The 22,938-nt window shown below is 30.7% G+C and overlaps 1 protein-coding gene across 1 annotated transcript; it reads left to right on the forward strand.

The window, feature by feature from the left end:
* The first annotated feature begins 593 nt into the window (after positions 1-593).
* Positions 594-21,921, forward strand: LOC130663848 (uncharacterized). Its single transcript, XM_057463355.1, is given in 5 exon segments — positions 594-809; positions 3,415-3,618; positions 17,207-18,528; positions 18,604-20,714; positions 20,716-21,921. Coding segments are annotated over 3 exon segments (3,606 nt in total). The 5' UTR covers positions 594-809; positions 3,415-3,618; positions 17,207-17,208; the 3' UTR covers positions 20,891-21,921.
* Positions 21,922-22,938: the final 1,017 nt, after the last annotated feature.

Consider the following 22,938-nt stretch of genomic DNA (forward strand, 5'->3'; position numbering starts at 1 on the left):
GAGATTAAATGCATCATGATTGCCGAAGTCAAAAAGATTACCGAAATTATTTTTACAATAAATCCATTCTGTATGATTCTAGAAGCAGTAAAAAAAAAAAAAAATTATAGTGATGTCCAAAGCAGAATAATAAACTTTTTTTTCCCTTTTTATACTTATTTCCTCAACAAATTCAAGTTATCCTGACGGGATATATTACTCTAGTAGACATTTTGACCCCGACAAAATACAAAACTCACAAAAAAATTCTTTTTTTTTCGGATTTCTCAAATGGGTCCATCATGCCCTCCTTCTTAAGACTTTCGAGTCCTATTAAATAAATCAGGTAAATGTTACAGATTCTTCGACTTTATTATAGTATGATTTAAAATTTTTGAATATATGGGCTTTATATATTCATACACAGTAAAGGACTCAATGAACTATTAGCGACCGTTCGAGAGCCAGTTTCTAAAGTCAGCACATGATGTCACAAACTGACAATGGTGTGGTGGCTTAGTGGCGCGATGTTTCGAAGTTAATCCCCTCTCTGAACCGGTCACACAACACTAACCACGGAAGATGTTTGCTATCATCAGTGTCGTTCAGTCGATCCGCAGCCTCAGTACCAATCACCTCAATTAATTTCACTCTTTAATCATGCTTATCATTTCTTGTGTGTATTAAATGTCGATTATAAATTGTACTGTTGTTTAATTATTTATTGAATTCGTTTTTGTCAAATTATTTGTGTTATGAAAAGTCCTTGTAAATTATGATCGGGCAAACGTGAAATGAAGTAATCATTCAGAAATTCCACTTTAGTATAGGTAAAGTTAATTTATGTGTTATCTTTTAAGTCATGGGGAAATAAAGTTTTTTCAGAATTTATCTATTTTTGAAAAATATTTTAGCCAAGAAAGAATAGAGTGAAAAAATATTAGTTTCAGATAAGACTTTTTTGCCATACTTATTCATCAAATCCATACAATTTTTTATGCTTTATACGACATATTAGCGAATAGTCCGACGATAAAGTGTCCAATAGATAGAATGGTCAAAAATATTAGACCGACAAAATAAATAATAAGACTGTGTGTGCAAAATGGTATATTTTTACAAGTTTTTTAAGATCTATTCACCTGTATAAAAGTAAAATAATACAGTAAAAAAAAAACTTTCTGACGTCATTTGTTTTAAAACTGATTTAAATGAGTGAAGACGTCACATACAACGAAACCCATGAATGAGTTAACTGAATTGCATCACGAGATTAGACAAAATCCTTAGTTTTTATATAGAACTACCTATGGGAAATACATTCTTCTGTATACTAAATTGACTGTATCTAGATGTGAAAAAGCTATAGGTTTTAGTGTTTATAGAAATAATTCTTCAAAAAATCTTTTTGTAGTTAATAAGCCCAACAACTTCTCGGTTAAAACAATATTTGAGTTTTTGGAGTAAGTGGTAACCCTAGCGTATCCGAATTACGGCGAAATACTGTATTTTACTGCAAATTTGCCGCATTCAAGGTAATTCGCGGTAAAATACGGGAATTTAAAGTATAAGACGAAAAACGACGGTAATTTTTACTGCAATTCGTCGCATTTTTACCGGAACACAGTGAGATACTTCACTTGACGAAACATACGCCGCAATGTTACTGCAAATTTGCGGTAGAATGCCGCATTTTTACCATAAAATACCGCAGGATTGCTGCAAATTTACAGTGAATTAATCTCACCTTTACCGTAAAATAACGCAATTTACTTAAATTACCGTAATTTACCGCGAAATACCACAACCTACCACAAAATTCGACATTTTTCCGTAAAATGCCTAATTTGCCGTAAAATTCCGTATTTTACTTTAAATTTGCTGCATTTTACAATAATTTGCGGCAAATTACGGCAGAATACGGTGAATTACAGTAAGTTGTGGTGAAATCCGGGAATTTACGGTATAAGTTAGCAAATTACGGTAAATTACTGCAATTCGTGGTGTTTCCGGCGAAATGCCACAGTTACCTCAAATTTGCGGTAAAATATCGCATTTCTACTGTAAAATACCGTAGGACTGCCGCTAATTTACGGTGAATTAACCGTACCTTTACCGTAAAATACCGTAACTCACCGCAAAATACGGTATTTTACCGTAAAACACCGTAATTTGCCATAAAATTCCGTATTTTGGCGCAATTATTCTGAATGCCGTAATTTACGGTGATTTACCGTAATTCGGATTCGCCAGGGAATCAAGCGAATTCAGATCGTTATTCTCAGATCATTAACAAATAAATGGTGTTGCAACAAGTTTGAAATGAATTCAAAACTAATTTAATAAATTGAAATAAAGTATTTTCGTTTCTAGAGATCTAACTGTTTAAAAAAAAAAAAACATCTTTTCATTTCCACAGAGATCAATAATTATTGTGAGTAACTTCAGTGTATTGTGAGTAAATAAAATTAATTTTTTAATTTGAATTTAAGTATGTAACAAGTAAATATCTAACTCATTTCGATCGACAAAACTTACGATCTCAAAAGAAATACCTCAGTATAGTACATAAAGTCATAGTTAAAGTTCTTATTTCCTACTACGAAAATCGACAATTTTCTGTCAGAGCGATGGTTTCCAGTTCGATTATCGAAAATCGACTTTTCATCTGACCTCGACGTATTAAAATCTGAATAAGCTATTCTGACTATTTTCAGAATGATGTATGTATGTATGTATGTATGTATGTATGTATGTATGTATGTATGTATGTGTGTGTATGTGTGTGCGTGTGTGTGTGTGTACGCGCGCGTGTGTGTGTGTGTGTGTGTGTGTGTGTGTGTGTGTGTGTGTGTGTGTGTGTGTTTACATGAGTGTGAATACTCCATAACTTTCACATGAAAAAAGAAAACAAGAGCTATTACAGTGTAATATGTGGAAATGAGCTCTTCGAATTCAAAATTATGACAGTTTCAATTTATACCGTAATTTCTAAATTTTATGCAATAATTAAGATATTGCAGTTTAGGCAGCAAGTTTCGTAGTTTTAATACGTACTTTAAGCTAAATAAAATTTTGAAATATTATTGTCTCTTATTATGGAAGTTTTCTTTGTTCAAAAACTTATTCATATCAAAAACTGTAAAAATTACGATTCTCTTAAAATGTATTTTTTGCCTTATGAAGAAATATTAAGTATTTCCCTGAAAAATTAAAATTAACTCGTGAACTGCTAAATTGTAAAGAATGATATATGTATTAAGAAATATTACAGCTCACACAGTAATTTATAAATTTGGTTACTGGACTTGAAAAACTCACTATACAAAATAATGAAGTCCTTTCGAAAACGTCATTCTAGCTACCTTAGCTCTCCCAAAGTATTCTTGGCTCCAGTAATTTTTACAGTTTAACTGTTATATTTTACGCATGTAGATATATCACTTAAATATAAGAATAACTTCCTTAATTTCATCGTGCGTGGTGGCCGAGTGGACTAAGGTACAGGGTTTATACTTCATATCTACGAAATATCAACGGTTCGAGTCCATCATTCGATAGAAAAAAAAAAAAATAATAAATACTATACCGATTTGGATTCCAATACTTGTAAGAGCCCCCATGAAATTACACCTTAAGGTATGTATACCTAATATAAATAAAACATTAATAAACTTGATACGATATTTTGCATATTGAAAATTATAATGGCAAATCGTAACTTTGACTCACTATGCAGCAATTAACATTGCCGACGTTTGAAAAAATGTAATACCTCAAAAATATAGAGTAGATTGTACTGAAAAAATAAGTATGAAAAATTTTAATAAATACAAAATAAATATTATTTTGAACGACATAAGGTTAGCTTGTAATAATAACAATAACAACAATAATAGTCATAATAACAAATGAGTTAAAATATAATTATAATTATAATTTTTTCAAAGTTAAAATTATCAATTTGCATTAAGTAAAGAAATTAAAGTGATTTCAATAATTCGTAATTTTGAATTTTAAAACTCAATAATTAAAAATACTTTGTGTTAAAAATTTGTAATTTAAAAAATTTCCCGTAATAATTTTTAGCCAAAGATGAACATCATGGATGGAAATGTATAAAACTTGCAATTACTATTTCTGTCAGTATTTTTACAATTAACAACACAACAACTACTTGTTCTTATTTTTTAACACTGCTTTCATTTAACTATTCACAAGACAAGTGTGATTTAACGCGTATTTCGTCCACTGCAGGCGCTACAATCGATTCGATTGTCCCCACCCTATACTCCGCACCCTGCCAATACTGCATTTCTACCGTATTAATACGTTATTACTACCGTATTTATACGTTATTTCTACCGTTATAATACGGTATTTCTACTGTATTAATACGGCATTTCTATAATATTAATACTTTATTTCTATGATATCAATACGAAATTTCTACCATAATAATACTGTACTTGTACTATAATAATACCGCATTTCTACCGTAATAATGTGATATTGTTACCACAATAATACGGCATTTCTACACAGAAAAAAAGGTTGACTTGGCCCAAGATAATTTTTGCCTTCATTTTTTTGTACTTGGGCTGAGTAATTGATTATTTTAAACCGAGAACATTTTCTTCGACTAATATTATAAAAATATTGTATCCAGAATAATTAAATTTTAATTCAAGTTAAATAATCTTGATTCAAGAATATTTATTTTAAATCAAATTTATTTTGTTTCTAACCAAGTAAAAAAAACTATCAAAACAAGATACTTTTTTGTCTTGGTTGGTGAGTATAGTAAATTGTCACAATATCTATCAACATCTCAAACCAAGAACTTTTTTTTCTCACCTCCGGGCGAAAAGCGTCAACTTTTGTCCCCATATGCAAAACGAAGTTGCGGCTTTCCGCCTCCGTCGAGGAGAAAAATAGTATACACTCCTCGGGAAGTAAATAAGAAAGTCTCAGATCACATGTAATTGTTGGCCGAGGCGAAGTCGAGGTAGCGAGCACCGAACTATTCTCGCTGCTGCTGCCTAGCACCAGCAAATTATCTCTCCTCCATATATATATTTTCTTCCAAGAAATTTTTTTCTAAGTTTGAGCAACTTTTTTTCTTGGTTGGAGCATAGGAAAATTTTTGCGTTAAACGAATAGTAATTATTCCAAGAAATTTTATTTTTTCAAACAAAAAAATGCAATATTGTTACAATAACTTGACACGGCTTTCTTCGATAAAATATCACTTATATTAAGAAACAAAAACTCTTAAAACAAGTAAAAATTTTCAATTAAAGCATAAAAATATGTTAAGTTAACGAAAAAAAATTTACCACATTTTTGCCGTAAAATACGGTATTTCTATGGCAAATTTACAGTAATGTATGGTAATTTACAGTATTTTCCGGCGAATAACGGTAAAAGACAGCAATTTACCGTAATTTGTGGCATTTTTACTGTAAGCACCGTACACTTTTTTATTTTTATAGTTTTTACAGTGCAATACTCATTTTACGGTTAAATACCACCGAGTCAACGTAATTTCACGATAAATTACCGTCTTGATGTCGTAAATTTACGGCAAAAATGCCATATTTTTGCCATAAGATACCGTACACAGAGAAAAAAATATTGTTCTGAGAAGTATACTGTATAGTTACAGTAACAATACGAAAAAGTTATCTACTACCCTCGCGGACTTGGAATCACTGTGAAATCACAGTGAAATCACAGTGAATTCACTTTCACCGTGAGTTTACGGTGTGTTTACGGTGAATTCATAGTGAATTCACAGTGATTTTGTGCCATTTTGTCATTGTGATTTAGTAGTGATTTCCCTGTGATTTCACTGCGAGTTTACAGTGAATTAATGGTGATTTCACCATGATTTCACAATAAATTTATGGTGATTTCCCCATGATTCTACAGTAAATTTATGGTGATTTCACCATGATTTCACAGTAAACTATGGTGATTTCACTATGATTTTACAGTGATTTCACTGCGAGTTTACAGTGAATTAATGGTGATTTCACAGTAAATTGATGGTGATTTCACCATGATTCCACCGTAAATTTGTGGTGATTTCACTATGATTCCACCGTAAATTTGTGGTGATTTCACCATGATTCCACAGTAAATTTATGGTGGTTTGACTATAGTTTTATGGTGATTTTAAATTATCAGAAAAAAAGTTGTTCAAGCATTCTTCGAAGTTTGAAAAAGTCTTATAAACTCGGAATAACTTTTAATTTGACGTATAAAGTCAGAGTAATTCCAAGATTTCGGACTCTTTCAGAAGAGTTATTCTGAGTTGATAGAACTCTCAGTAGAAAATTTGTGCAGCTGTCAAAAGAGTCATTTAGAGTTTTTTAGAAAAATAATTGATTTCCTTAACACGTATTTTTCTTTGTACTTTGACAAAAATTGTTCAAGAAAACATTAATGTCATAGTGTAATACAAGATACCCCTGTATTACTATCAAAAATGGATTATTATCTCTCTGCTAACATTCAGCGAGTAACGCATTCCATAAATGCTTCAAGATCAGAATTTATAACTTCTGAAATAAGTATCTTACCAGGGACACTACAAAAGGTGGGCGCGATCTAGTGGTGAGCACTGAACTTCTTCCGCTGCTGCTGCCTAGCATCATAACTATTAAATCAATAATCATTAGGATTAAATATATATTCATTAATCTCGAACAAATATATATATATATATATATATTTATTCTAAATGGATATATTTTTTTGTGTCTAAGTAATATTTATTAGAGTTGATATAATAATATGTTGCTTTAATATTTGGGGTTGTTGGCACTGTAAAATAATTTAGTTGTCTATTAAATAAATATTTTCTTAACTTAACCAAATGATTTTATTATCTTAGAGAGAGAATTATTAATGTCAACCAAATATAGTCTATTAAATTATTTATTAAAAATGAGAAAATAGATCATGTCAACGTAATAAAATTAAGTTGTCCTAAATCAATTTTCGTTTAATAGAATTTAACAAAACCAATTTAATTGCCGAAGAGGAATTTTTTTCGTGCATTAAAACTTCCTGTAGAAAATTTGTGCAGCTGTGAAAAGTGTTATTTGGAGTTTTTTATATTTATTAAAATTTCTGGCGGATTACGTTGCCGTGTGCAAAATAATTTGTTGCTAGAAGCTTAAGTGTCAAGAGACGAATTTATAATGCCGACGATAATTGATACTTCAATTACTTGTTACGGCTGGTAATTATTTATACATATATTAGAATATAAATATAATTGTGGCTTAAACATGTTAGATAATAAATCATCTGGTGGAATCTAAAGAAGTAATTAAAAACATTTTTTTTTTTTTTATCAAATTTATAAAAATTTTTTGATAATTCCACTCATGTGTTTAAACGCTCATACTATTTCTAAATTTTTTTAAACTTAAAAATCATAAATAATCAACAGTTAAAAAAAAATAACATGAATATTTTTTTTACATTTTAATAAATATAAAAAACTCCAAATAACACTTTTCACAGCTGCACAAATTTTCTACAGGAAGTTTTAATTCACAAAAAAAAGTCCTCTTCGGCAATTAAATTGGTTTTGTTAAATTCTATTGAACTAAAATTGATTTGGGACAACTAAATTTTATTACGTTGACATGATTTATTTTCTCATTTTTAATAAATGATTTAATAGACTATATTTGGTTGACATTAATAATTCTCTCTCTAAGATAATAAAATCATTTGGTTAAGTTAAGAAAATATTTATTTAATAGACAACTAAATTATTTTACTGTGCCAACAACCCCAAATATTAAAGCAACATATTACTATATCAACTCTAATAAATATTACTTAGACACAAAAAAATATATCCATTTAGAATAAATATATATATATATATATATATTTGTTCGAGATTAATGAATATATATTTAATCCTAATGATTATTGATTTAAAAGTTATGATGCTAGGCAGCAGCAGCGGAAGTAGTTCAGTGCTCACCACTAGATCGCGCCCACCTTTTGTAGTGTCCCTAGTAAGATACTTATTTCAGAAGTTATAAATTCTGATCTTGAGGCATTCATGGAATGCGTTACTCGCTGAATGTTAGCAGAGAGATGATTATCCATTTTTGATAGTAATACAGAGGTATCTTGTATTACACTATGACATTAATGTTTTCTTGAACGATTTTTGTCAAAGTACAAAAAAAAATACGTGTTAAGGAAATCAATTATTTTTCTAAAAAACTCTAAATGAATCTTTTGACAGCTGCACAAATTTTCTACTGAGAGTTCTATCAACTCAGAATAACTCTTCTGAAAGAGTCCGAAATCTTGGAATTTCACGTAGTGACTGCAGATCGCTCGTTATTATTATTATTATTATTATTATTATTATTATTATTATTATTATTATTATTATTATTATTATTATTATTATTATTATTATTATTATTATTAATATTAATATTAATATTAATATTAATATTGTTATTCTTATTTTTATTAATATTTCCAGTTTTAAAGTTTACGAATAAAATAGTCAGAAATTCACAGGAAATCCACTGCATATTCACTGTGAATTCACAGAAAATTCACTGCCAATTTACTGTATATTTACTGTGACTTCACCAAAAATTCACGGTCAAGTCACTGTATATTCACTGTGAATTTCCTGTAAGGTCACTGTAAATTCACTTTGAATTCACTGTGAATTCACTGTGAATTCACTGTGAATTGGCTGCGGTATCACAATAAACTCACAGCAATACCACTGTGAGATAACCATAAAACTACAGTGACCGAATGGCACAAAATCACAGTGATTTCACCGTAATTTCACCATGGTTTCACAATGTTTTTACTATAATCTCACTGGGATTTCACCATGATTTTACAGTGATTCCAAGTCCGCGAGGGTAGATTGTTACTGCAACGATCTACTGTATCGTTCTGACAACAATACGGTAGATAGCTCTGAGACCTATACCGTATCGTTCTGAGCCCTACACTGAGAGAAAAAAGTGCATATTTTCAAGTAAAAATACTTGATTCAAGTATTTTAGATACTTTAATAGTACCAAGTAAATAATTTCTTAATTCTAGTAAAAATACTTGTGAAATCTATTAATACTAAAAACTCAGGTTTAGTAAAAAAATACTAATGTTAAATAATAAAAAATTGAAATTTAGTATCTAAAATAATTTAAATAAATGATTAAAATACTCCAATTAAATAATAAAAATTCACATCGAGTAGTTGAAATACTTAAGTTCAATAATTGAAAATTGAAGATTAGTATTTAAAATACTCGTGATCGATATTTAAATATTCTAATTTAGCATTTAAAATACTTAAATTTAATAATTATATGTTTTCATTTATTATTTAAAACACTTAAGTATAATAATTGAAAATTTTCATTTAGTATCTGAACAACTTAAGTTCAGTAATTGAAAATTTATATTTAGTAATTACAATACTTAAATTTGATAATTAAATTTTCTCATTTAGTATATAAAATTCAAGTTCACTAAGTAACATTTATATTTAGTATTAAAACATAATCCGTATGGATGCTTCTTCGGATTCCTCTGCGCTGTTTGATATGACTGAAAAACATTCCAAAAATCTACTCACAAGTATTTTCCCCGAGATTACTTGAACTCTTCTACTAGGATATTCTCCTGTAGTGAGTAGTTGCCAGAGTGACTTTTCAACTCCTTTGAGCGGAAGTTATTATTTCTATTCTAACTGTCCAACTAGGAAAATGTTGCAGCGCTCTTCTGCGCCTAGCAGCGACTCCTGGTACTAATTTTTTCTTTTGCACTCTGCGCCTGCACACTTTGTTATTTTCACTCGCCTTATTTTTTCTCTCTCTCTTTATTCATTTAAATTTATTTATTTTTTTACACGCATTGTATTTTTTTGCGTTTATTTGTTTTTCTTTTGATAATTTTTTTTTTTTATATACTTAAATGTTGTGACTCGTCACACCATGAAAAAAAAATTCCTTAAGTTGAGAAAAAAATACTCTTGAACTGAAAAAAAAATCACTTGAGCTAAGAAATTTTTTTACTTAGTTTAAAATTTTTCTTGTTTTAGTTCAAGAACTTTTTTTTTTAACTTAATACAAAAAATGTCTTTAGCTAAGAATAAAGTTTCTTGACTTGAGAAAAAAATATTCTCAAACTGAAAAAAAAAATCACTTGGGATGAAAAATTTTTTACTTAGTTCAAAATTTTTTTATTTTAGTTTAAGAATTTTTTATTTGACTCAATACGAAAAATGTCTTTAGCTAAGAATAAAGTTTCTTGACTTGAGAGAAAAATATTCTCGAACTTGGAAAAAAATTGCTTGGTCCAAGAACGATTTTTCTTGGCTTATGTAATTGTTTTTTTTGAATATAGAAATATGACAACTTAATTCAAGAAATAATTGCTTGTGACAAGTAACTTATGTGTCTAGTATTATATTACTAGATCGAAGCAATAGTTGCTAAAATAAGAAATATTATACTTCAATTTAGGAAAAATTTCTTGTTCTAAGTATTCACAGAAATAAGTAAATAAAATACTTGAAAAAAAATTTTTTTCTCTCAGTGTATCTGACGTCACGTGCGTTGCAAATGATATGAGACGTTTAAAAATCTTTATCATTAATAAATAAATGATAAATAAATAATTTTGATTAAATAAAATAATTTATTTATTAAGCGTCTGCTAGCAACAATTATACCCGATACACAAAATAGGTGCGAAAATGGATGCTTAAATAGGTTAGGTGGTGCCGTGTGAGGTGACGACTACGGAAAGTCGTATAGGGCTCACAGCTATCTAATAGATAGTTACAGGAACGATACGGTATTGTTACCATAAGTATACATATTGTTGTGGTAACGATCTACGAGTTGCTATACTTTAGATCGTTCGAGGAGCTATATTTTTTTCTCCGTGTACGTTTGCCTAAGATACTGTATTTTACCGTAGCATATCGTATTTCACCGTAAATTACGGTATTTTACGATAATTACCTTAATTTATCGTAATTCGGATCCACCAGGGCGCGGTTTTCAAAAATAAAATATCTGATTATTTACTAGCTTAGACTTTCGAACAAGAGAAAACAATCGATCCTTAAAATAGCAAGAAACTATTTGTTAAAAACTACAGCATTCGAATTCATAGCCTCAAATTTGATTTATAAATAAATCGTATATTATTGTTTGTATTTTTAGCATTAAGGAAAATTATTCTTATTAAAAACTAGTGTATAAAATTTGCCATTTGACCCGTGCCTTGACATAAAAATAAATAACTAAATGCGCCAGCTGTAATTATTTAAAATCAATTCCCTGAAAAATTTATTACAACTTAATGTATAGTGCAATAAAATTCTGTAAAATATGACAAAAAAATACAATATTATAGATAAGAATTGATTGTTTTAAAACGATACCGATCGTTTGACAAGACAAAGAATATAAAAATAAATGTTCCGATAAGAGTGTGGTTTTTTGAGAAACAATTACTTTCGTCATATGTTGACTCAGTTGTTCATGCACAAGTACAGTTGTTGAGATGATAATTTCTATTCGAATAAATGCCAATTTTATATATTAATCGTTGATAAAAAGTAATTTATTTTTAAATATCGAGATGTTTAGCACAATTTTACTAGGCATGTAAAAATTTATTCATGCAATAAAATAAATGGACTATGACAATTAAAGCATAATAAGTTACTAAATGATTACGCAATTAGTAAAGAATAAAATTTTAAATAATAATTCGAGTAAGGAAGTGTTGGCTGAATAATACAAATTTCTAAGAACAAAAACTGATGTTGAAGATATTAGAAGGACATTCACTTAATTTATTAATTGATTGGAAAAATTGATTATTTATTTATCAATTATTATTTGCTCTCGAAAATAATAGATCACGGGAAAAAAAACGATGTACCAATTTAATCATATAAGTAGTGTCGCAGCTTTTGCCCGTATAAAAAGTACTAGGGAAAAAAATGCGAACCGGAAAATTTGAAAATTCGAAAGTCGTGATTCCACACAACCAAGCAGGTAATTTCATAATTCAGAATATTTATTTAGAATCCCGCATAGAAAAACAAAGAAACAATTATGCTAAAAGCTAACAAATGAAACAGATGGAACAAAAAAATTTCCACATGGAATTTTTATATTTACAAGTTACCCTTACGCCAACTTCTATATAGAACGAGTTCGCTATTCATATACACTTCACAAACAAATTTTCCGCATCCCAAATAAACATAAACACCGTTTACTCAACTCATGCGCGCTATTCACGTTTTATCATGCCTAAAATGCGAACCCTAAATGGCCGTTCTTACCGACTGGTGAAAAATTATTTGTCAAAACGCAATAAAGATGTCTACTGTCCCGGCCATTGTGACGTAATGAAAATAAACGTAACTATCTTTCGAGCTCTTACTAAATATTGGGTAATTACAATTCCCTGTTGTTATCCATTGAGTAGCCAAGATTGTGATGCCGAATGTCACTAGACATTTTCACCATGTCACTAAACAGCTATTGAGACTTCGATTTTTAGGCGATTAATAAAACTTCAATAGCGCATATATGAGTTGAATAAAATTATGGGCGCAACATGTAGGGTAAGTCATAATCCGGCACCCGCGATGCGTTTAGCACTCGTCTCCGGTGCGCAGTATGCACTCGCTTCGCTCTTTCCTGCGCACCTGCAACTCGTGCTAAACGCATCGCGCTGACCCATACAGGAAAATACGACGGGGCCAGATATGGACCACGCATGGCGCAATGCTGTCGATCTCTGGCCCATGCTTGTAAACCCGCTTTGGCCCAGCTTTGGCAAAAGTCTGGGATGATAACAGGGTGCCAGGCTTGGTTGTTACCAATGGCCCAGGCATCATTGCCAAGGCTGGCCCATGCGTGGTTGCCAGATCTGAGCCATGCTTGTTTGCCAGACCTGGCCCATGCTTGCTTGCCAGACTTGGCCCATGCATCGACAAAACAAATAAATTTAATTAAAAAAAAATTTTATTATTATTATCCTAATAGAGTTTGTGATCATTAACGTTTAAACTATTTAAGTGAGGTAAATGATGTAAAAAAACTCAATGAAAATTCTGCTGGGCTCTGGGCGCGAACTGCCGTCCTTCTGATCTCTAGGTTTGAACGGTAGCTACTGGACGATCCTACTAATGTTGAACCGAAACTTTTATATGTTGTACTTATTCATTTTACTACAACCACTTGGTTTTATGAAATATAAAAAGCAATTAAATAAATATTTTCGATTAAGAAAAAAAATAATAATTTCGTATTATTTTTATTATAATTACATAATTTTTAAAAATAAAATTTATTAAATTTAATTGATTATTTATCAGAAACCCAGTTGAATTGTCTTGCTCTACCACCCGCAATATTAAAAATAACATTTATCGTAGAAATTCATGAGTTATTTCTTACTTAAATTAATTTTTATAATTAAAATTATAAAATTACGGTTGTTGATTGCAAATAACAACGAACTAAAAAATATTTCAATTATTAGTTGTAAATAATTTTAATCGCAATATTATAATATTTATTAATTAAAACTTATTTTAATTCAAAAATAAACAATTATTAATTTAAAAAACCATAATAATGAGTTAATTGAATAATTAATAAAAAATGTGGGTTAACCAATTCTGGCCCAAGGATGGGAAACTATAGGTATAGCCGAACTTGGATAATCCTACCTTGGCCCAAATCTGGCTTGCCATTGAATGATCAAGGCAGGGGAACCTAGTCTTGGCTTAAATTCGGGTAATCATTGGTTCGGCCAAGGCTAGGTTACCCAGTCTTGGCCCATGTTAGGGTTACCATCCAACGGCCGAGGTTCGGTTACGCAAACTTGGCCCAAGTTAGGGTGACTCTAGGCTTGGCCAAGGCTAGGTTACCCAGTCTTGGCCCATGTTAGGGTTACCATCCAACGGCCGAGGTTAGGTTACGCAAACTTGGCCCAAGTTAGGGTGACTCTAGGCTTGGCCAAGGCTAGGTTACCCAATCTTGGCCCATGTTAGGGTTACCATCCAACGGCCGAGGTTAGGTTACGCAAACTTGGCCCAAGTTAGGGTGACTCTAGGCTTGGCCAAGGCTACGTTATCCAGCCTTGGCCCAAGCCTGGGTGATCATTGGAATGGCCAAGACTAATTACCCAGTTATGGCCCGGGCATGGGACAGTATAGGTTTGCCAAGATGGGCTTCCCAACAATGTCCCAGACATGGCCCCGTCGTTCAACTCTGGGGCTTCCTGTATGGGGACACATTATGAATCACTTACCCTACTAGTTACGCCAATAACTATTTTAATATTTTTCTCGGATTTTTTGAGTATTAACACTATAATCTGAGTCAAAACTCATTTCAATCCCTTACATTTTTTTCTATCTTAATACATTGATTTAATTGAACGTAATCGTAAAAATTTGGAAAATCCAAAAGTGCACGACTCATAATACTCATTTATTATGAAATAATAAAATAATAATAAAAAAAATGGCGTGAAGCACGAATAAATTTAAAATATATACAATTTTCTTTCATTAAATTTTTTTTTTTTTTTTTTTTTTTTTTTTTTTTTTTTTTTAATTATAATAGTATTTTTTTTATAATTATAAAAGAACCTACTCAAAATATCTCGATTAATAACAAAAACAAAAAAAATATATGTAAATAAAAAAAAATTGAATTGAAAAAATTCAGGCTTACCAATTAGCAAAAAAAAAACAGCTGCACTAGTACGATAATTCGCAAGCGCCCCTGGTGGGATAAATGTACGTATAATGTATAGATATATCACCATCCATGTTAATTTTACATAGATATACACGGAAAAAAAATTCGACGAAAAATTCCAATATTACTATCGTAATCCTGGACTATACTTTTATTATCTGTAACTTTCAAATATATGATACGAAAATTTACAGTTTGTAAAAGATTTTTTACTATTCACTATCGTAATTTTATTAAGAGTTTGTTGTATAAAATTCAATAAGAAATATTACAATGTTACTATCGTAAATAGTAAAAGAATAAAAAATGAGATTTAATTATAATATTTATTCTTTTATTCTTCCTCTTAATTTACAGTGCTGCCTCTATGTTTTTACAATACAAGTCACAAAAATTACGATAGTTGAATTGTAAATTTTTTGAAATGGTATAGTATATGCCATCTGAAGCGTTTCCGTATGAAAGACAAATGTCACAATACCATGATGTGATGCTTGTGTGAGTATATATACATATATATACAAATGATGACATCTACTTTGTGTGTATTATTTGTGGTTCAACTATATATCTACAGTGTAGTGCAGAAATAGAGGTTATTTTTCATGATGTTTTTTGGACAATTGTAAATAAGAAATTTAAAAAAAAACTGTGCTTTCTTCATTACAAACCTACATAGATTATGGAATATAATAATTTGGCGGTGTAAGTATAATTATTACTATTCAATTTTTATTAAACTGGATATTCTGTGGGTATATCGTTCGTTTTAAAATTATTTATCTGGACATGAAGTTTATTTTTATAAAAATTTTAGTAGTATTATGGTCATAGGATAAATGATTCTAAAAGAATGAAAATTTCTTTTTTCTGATAAATTCAATTCTTCTAATTTTGTTACAGGATATTCTTCATTTGTCGACCATGAATAATTTACCCGGCTTTGCGAGAGGTAAAACATTTCAATAACCTCAAATTATGGACATTTAACGTTTCTATATGATACTGAAGTTAGCAGACGCCTAATAATTTTTGGATTTTTTTTTAAATGATAAATTATAAAAAAAAAGTATTCGAAAAAATTGCGCCTATGGTTTTTTTAATTTTCTACATGTGCGTATTTTGAATACAAAGAAATGAGTTATTTATTCAAAAGGAAAAAATTATAATACTTTCGGAATCTGATGTGAAATTATAACTGATAAAGTTGAGTTAATTAATAATAAATTTTATATGTACCAAAAAAATATATTTGAAAAATTATTAAATAAATGTTTTTTATTACTACTTCAACATGTTTTATTTTTATTTCGAGATTGTATTTTCCTTCTCAATTTAACTGTTAAAAAAAAAAAAAATTCCAAATGATAAATTTTTCTTTTATATTAATTATAAGTTCTACTTTCTTAAGAAAATATATTTTACTCCATTGACTTCTAATTATTATTTTATATTTAAAGAAATTCTACATTACCGACTCATTCATTTTACGATAGTTGTATTAGAATTTATGTCAACGCAACTTGTATAATTTACTCTATAGTATCTGATTTTTTCTTTCAGGTAGTAGTATAAATTATAAAATAAAAATTACGATAGTCTATTGTAAAAATTATTATTGAAAACTTATAGTCCAGCGTTACAATACTATATAATGAAAATTACGATAGTTAAATCGTAAAAAATCCGTGAATTTTTTTTCCGTGTACATAGATATAGTTATACAGCCTTTTTTTATTTTATTAATTGTAATTAAACGACACTGTTACCTAGCCATTTGCAATAGGAGACCTACAAATCTATCAAAGAATTTAAAAAAAAAAATTTGATTCAATTACTGGATTTTTTCACAAGTTATCATGTATACGGGTTTCAGACTTGACGGACAGGAAATTTTTTAAAACTATTTTGATGTTTTTTCCGTTTTTATTGAACTAAATAAATTTTTCAAAAGTATGAAATTAATCTCCATTAATTTATCTTCAAAATAGTATGCAAAATATCTTGATTCCGTGAACTAACAAGGGTATAATAATTAAAATAGTTGCCGAAGTGAGGCGAAAAAAATTTTTAGATCGTAAAGCACTCTCTGATGCTTCGCATCATGAGTCGTGCAATAAAAATTTTAAGAAAACTTGTTTATTAATCATTTTTGATGTCTTGAATTTTCCAAGTCTAATATAAAATATTTCTGTTTCAAAACTTGCAAGAACTAATATAAACTTAATATCGTCAAGTTAAAAATATTTAAAATAAAGTTTTCGATCTCTTTGAGCTTGAAAACAGCGGGAAGTTTTGGGGCTGGCCCGGAGGTTCAATCGATTCCCAGATGTTTTTTCTTGAAGACATTATAAAATGAAGTGATGTTCTTTTGAAATAAATCTTTCTTTATTTGTTTGTAGGAATGACGAATGGTGAAATGGATAACTGTGGAGGTGGTCAACGTCTACCCCCTGATGGGGATGAGTTTCCAACAGCATATCAAGAATCGAGAGTAACTTTACAACAGTGTCCAGAAATTGAATCCCATAAAAACAACTGTCTAAGTTCTGTAGAAGTAAAAACAGTTTATAACGACAGAAATATCAATAGTTGTTACACTGCAACTAAATTTCAGGAATGTATAAATCCAAGTTTATCAAAAAAAAAAATGATGACCTCTGGAATAGTAAACTTGACACAAAATAGTGTTGAAATGAATCCCTGTAATGTCGGGAACCTACATTCAATAATTACCGAAAAGTTAGTAATTACGGGATACCAACCAAAAGAATCGAAAATCAAGTTAGAGTCTTCAAAAAAAAACTATCCTGATTGTTCACCTCTACCTCTAACATTAACAGAGCCATTGAAAACGAAAAAATCTATTTCACTAATTAAGAGCACGTCCATTGACAATTTTTCTAGAAAGTTTACGCCGAGTAAGGATTCTCGACATCAAAATGATAGATCTGAGCAATCCGTGAGAGATAAAATTGCAATGTTCTCATCGAACGATAATGTTGAAACGCCATTTTTCCCAACTGATCCAATCACGAGTGTTGTGACCAACTCTAACCCGCTACTCTTGAAGTACAATTCTTCCGAGAATTCCTTTGGTGATGTGAAAAATAAAGACGAGAGAAATAAGACAACTTGCTTGGTTGATCGTTTCTCTAATCCATGCAATTTAACGAGACCTTGTAAAAATTCAGAAATTTCTTTAGCAACAAAATGCAGCGAAAAAAAATCGTGTCTACCGCTATTTTTGCCTACTGAAAATTCATTACTTTACTCTAATAGCTTTCCGTCAAATAATTCCATATTGACTTCATCAAAAAAGAAATTACAAGAGTTAAATTCTCCTGCAATAACGAAACTTTCCAGTATATTATCAAAACCAGAATCACTTGAAAAAACTATTCCTATGAATAAATCAATGGCCACAACGAAATCACCATCTTTATCTCGAGCAACTAGTTTTTCGGGAGGCATGTCTTATAGTTATGAACTCCCACCTCCTAGTAACTGCCAAATTTCAAGGACAAACTCGCTATCGTCAATATTTCCAAGAAGTAATATAGATTTGAGAAAAACACGTTTAAATCAGTTGATAGAACAAAGAAAAAAAAGTATATCAAAACTACGTGGACTTGTTATACCAGAAAAAGATGTGGCTGCAATTGACCAGCCTATTATTGATTTGCCAGAAATCAAATCCAGAGACTCTATTCTTATTCAACAGGTAAATTAATCAAATATTTTTACTGAAAAATGAATTAATTATTTCATCCAAAAACAATTTTCTATTTTTTTTTAGTTCCCGAAAATCCATACTGAAGGTAAGTGGGGTTCACAAAACTCATTGGCCAGTAATGTCAGCACTCAAAGCGCTCCCTTCAAAACAGCTTCATTCAAGATGCCAATACCTCTGGTACTCCCTAAATACTCGCCAGCATTCAAGCGAAAGAGCTCGACAGTTTGTGGTTTATCAAATGATTCTGCATCGATTGCAATCACCACTACAACTCAACAAAATAATCTGGTATTAGCGGGTACACAAATTGAAGGACCAAGGAGTCTTGAGAGTATCTGCAATCCAACTCGTAGTGATTACAATTTTAAATTCACTTCAAATGTAACATCCGAAAATGTATCACGCCGCATGAAAATAGATCCAAGAAGAATTCGAGTCGACTATGATGATTCCGATAATGACTCAGCTGTGTGTAGCTCACAGAGTAGTATATCACGAGGTTTCAGCCCACCAGCCTCTCCAGTATCGTCTGAACGATCACATTTATTCTCAAACAAATCCTATTCAACGTCATTGATGATAGAATTACCACCAAAAAATTATTTGATTAATGAACAACTTCAATTTAATAGAAAACCAATTTATTCATCAGACATATCAAGTCTAGCATTTGATAAACTTTTTAATGATAGTAGCAGTAGTAAATATTCAAGACCTCGTTCTCCGTCTTCCGAATACAATTTGCAACAATCTACAATGCCTCAAATACGAACACTGAGGCGATCAAGTAGTACTGAGACCAATTACAGTTCTTCGTCAACTCTCACTTCTGGTTCTCCAACGAGCCTTGAATCTTTTTCGCAACGAGTTCTCAAACCTCAAAGTGTTGAAGCAATCAATCGGAAAAATATTTTAGCCAGTGCAAGATGCCGAAGTGGGCAAAATCTTAATAGATCTTCATCAATACTAAGAAAATTGACAACTACAAAAGATTCGTTTGTTTCTAATTCTGTTGAAGAAAACCACAAATTTACATCGTTAAAAAATACAGCTAATATTAATAATGATGGTTCGAGTGATAAAGATATCAAAATTGCATATGTTGAAATGATTGATCATTTGAAAAGTAGACCAGAACTTGAACAACAGTGCGGAAATTTAAAAATTTCACCGGCAAAATCTTCTTATGGATCATTGACTGAAGTAGCTTTAAAGGCTGATCTCCAAAATTTTAATGATTCAGAAATGCTGGTTCAAACAGAAGCAAAAGCTATATTGGTAAAAAATTCTAGTTTTCAAACTGACAAAAATTTAAGTTTCACTAATCCACTTAAATCTAATCAAAATGATACATGTCAACCACAATTGCATGATAAAATTTCTTCTAAAGAATCAACTAATTACAATGAAATGAAGTCAGAAAATATTCATAACAGTGATATCTTAACGGCATTAATGACGCGGCGTCGATCCAGAGCGTCAATCGATTTGAAAGATAGTACAGTTATAAGATCTAAAAGTCAGATGGACCTTGAAGATATTTTATTGGGTAAAACAGAATCGACTATTAGTCGACCTGGCGGACGTCATCGAAATTCTTTTTCACATGAAAAATTATCTCAGTCCACTCATACTGTAAAACCGTCAATAAAATCCAGCCTAACAAATGAAACTGTGATTAAAAATAAGATTTTTGTATCGAATATTCCACCATATAGAAGGTCGATAAGTACTGATACTATTCAAGAAACTGTTAAGAGAGTAAATGGATTCAAGCATTCAAAAATTCCCCTTCAAAAAACTATTGGATATCGAAGTATTAGCGTCACGGATATAAAAAAAGTATTTGAAAAAACAGACAACTCAAAAGATAATACAAGTTTAAGTGCAACGAACTCTAATAAATTACCAACTTTCAAAAGCAAAATCAAAGAAAATCAACAACTTATCAACGATAAAAATGAAATTAGAATATTTTGTAATGACAAATTTGGAAGTACTAGTTCTTTAGCCAATACTACAAGTTCGATATCACAACAAGAATTGGCTCAATTAGTTGAAGAAGCCAGTTTAAATGACAATAGAGAAATTCAAGATATGGCTGTTGATTTTCTTCATAAAGATAATCCGAATGGGAATGTAGAAAAAATATTGAGTAATGGTATTGATTGTGAGGACGGAGACACCAAATCGAACACTAGCACATTCAATTACAAATAAAAATGGGCGAATTAAACGTGGTGATAGAATTTTTAGTATCAATGGCAAAAGTCCATGTTGTGAGGGTGTGACCTTATTCCCTCGTACTAGAGAATTTGGTCAATCCTCCTTCAGTAATATGGGTATTTGAGCACTGAATTCAGGAATATCTACCCATATAACAATCTTGTTCAAGGCTTGAGCAAGTCTGGTCTCAAGTTCGATAGGCGTTAGTGTCTTTTCCTACCTATGTGTCTTGCTGCAGACATTTATGGCCAGATTTCAATAGCAAGTCTAGTGCAAGCCTTACACCAGAAATTTGTGCCAGATTATAATTCAATTCTGGAGGAAAACTCTAGCTGAAAATAGTTGCGCATGGCTTGCTCAAGATCTGCTCAAGGCTCAAAATTGACCTTGAGCCTTGAGCAGATCTGGAGCAAGCCATGCATAAGTACCTAACGTAAGTTACTGGTGCAAGAAATGCGTGAGAAACTTTTCAACTGCACCATTGATATAAGATATCTTCGATACCCTGGCGGTTTTGAATCACCCTGGAAACACGGTGGAATCACGGTGGGTCCACGGTGGTTACACGGTGATAAAATGGCACAAATCCACCGTGTAACCCTGGATCCACCGTGATTCCACCGTGTTTCCACTCCCAGGGTGTTTCCAGGCTGTTTCCAGGGTGATTCAAAACCGCCAGGGTATTCTTATATATAACGCCTCGAACAAGTCATGCACAAGTCTTGATGACGATTTCTTGCTATGTATGATCTTGCACAAGATCCATACGTAGAAAAAGATACTGGTGACCAGGGGTTTTGCTCAAGGCACTGGCACTAGAATCTTGCTCAAGCGTGTCTTATAGTATAGCCGATACTATGGTATAGCCAAGTACCTGGCTTGATTGTAGGATAGAGGGAAATTGTGAAATAAATTTTATTTAACATTAATTGAGTATTATTATTTTAGTTTCATTTTTTAAAGGAACAGTCATTATTCTAACTGCATTTAAAGAATTTCTTTAATTTAATATTTTATTCATTTACTTAGTGCTTCATCTGGGCGCGTGCATCGCCCATCAATAAACTAAGAACCAGAAATCCAAAATCAAGGATCAGTAACCCAATTGAGATGTCAAATTAGGTCCCGAATGGATTATTTCTTATTTGTGAATAAATATAGATATGACTAAATTGTTATTATTTTATCATCTTATTTAATAATCATTGATCTTCAAATTTTTTCAAAAAGATTGGTTAACATAATTATTTTCAACTAATTGAAAGTAAATAACAATTGATCCTAATCACTAAACTTCTCTAGGAAGCTCTGTCTTAGTCTCACGAGTACTAAAAGTGATACCAATAGATAGAACACTTTATGAGGTTAGTAGATATTATGTACACGATATGACTACAAAATGAAATAATATTTTCAGCAGCTCTACTGAACAATAACTATACTTACTCTGATTGAAAGAAATGATTTGAAATGATTAAAAAATTTTTAATACTTTCAAATCATTCTTAATTATATTTTTAAGATTAAAAAATATTCGGAATGATTAAAAATTTTCAATTATTTCATATTCTAACGGTTTCACAGTACTAAGAACAATTCGGTATGACCCGGAAAAAAAAGTTCATATCTGGCCATATATGATCATATATGAAAATTGACTATGTCTGATCATATATGATTAAATATCATCATATATGATTAGGGTGATTCATTTCCGCAAAAGTTTTTTTTTTTCAAGTGTTCAAGCAAAATCTTAATCTACATAAAGAAAAAAAAATTCTTACCAAAGATGAGCTCTTAATTCCAATGCTAAGTACTTACTATTTGAATTTGATATTTTTCCATTTAAAATGCATGTAAAAAAATTTTTAACTTCCCGCTAAGAAAATTGAAAATTTTCAAAAATTCGGGAAGTTATTGGTTTCGGTCCGATTTGCAGAAATCGAATTTCTATCAGATTTTGACGTTTTCAGGTTCTAGGAAGCTATCCTGACTAATTTCACGATGATGTCCGAGTGTATGTATGTGTGTACGTACGTACATACGTATGTATGTAAATATTCATAACTCTTGAACGGATAGATCGATTTTGATCTTTGAGGTGTCATTCGACGCGGCTTGTAAATATCTTGAAGCTGTAAAAATTTGAGGTTAATCGGTAGGGTGCGTTTG

The sequence above is a fragment of the Microplitis mediator genome, chromosome 2, assembly GCF_029852145.1.
Source record: "Microplitis mediator isolate UGA2020A chromosome 2, iyMicMedi2.1, whole genome shotgun sequence".
Taxonomy (NCBI): Eukaryota; Metazoa; Arthropoda; class Insecta; order Hymenoptera; family Braconidae; genus Microplitis; species Microplitis mediator.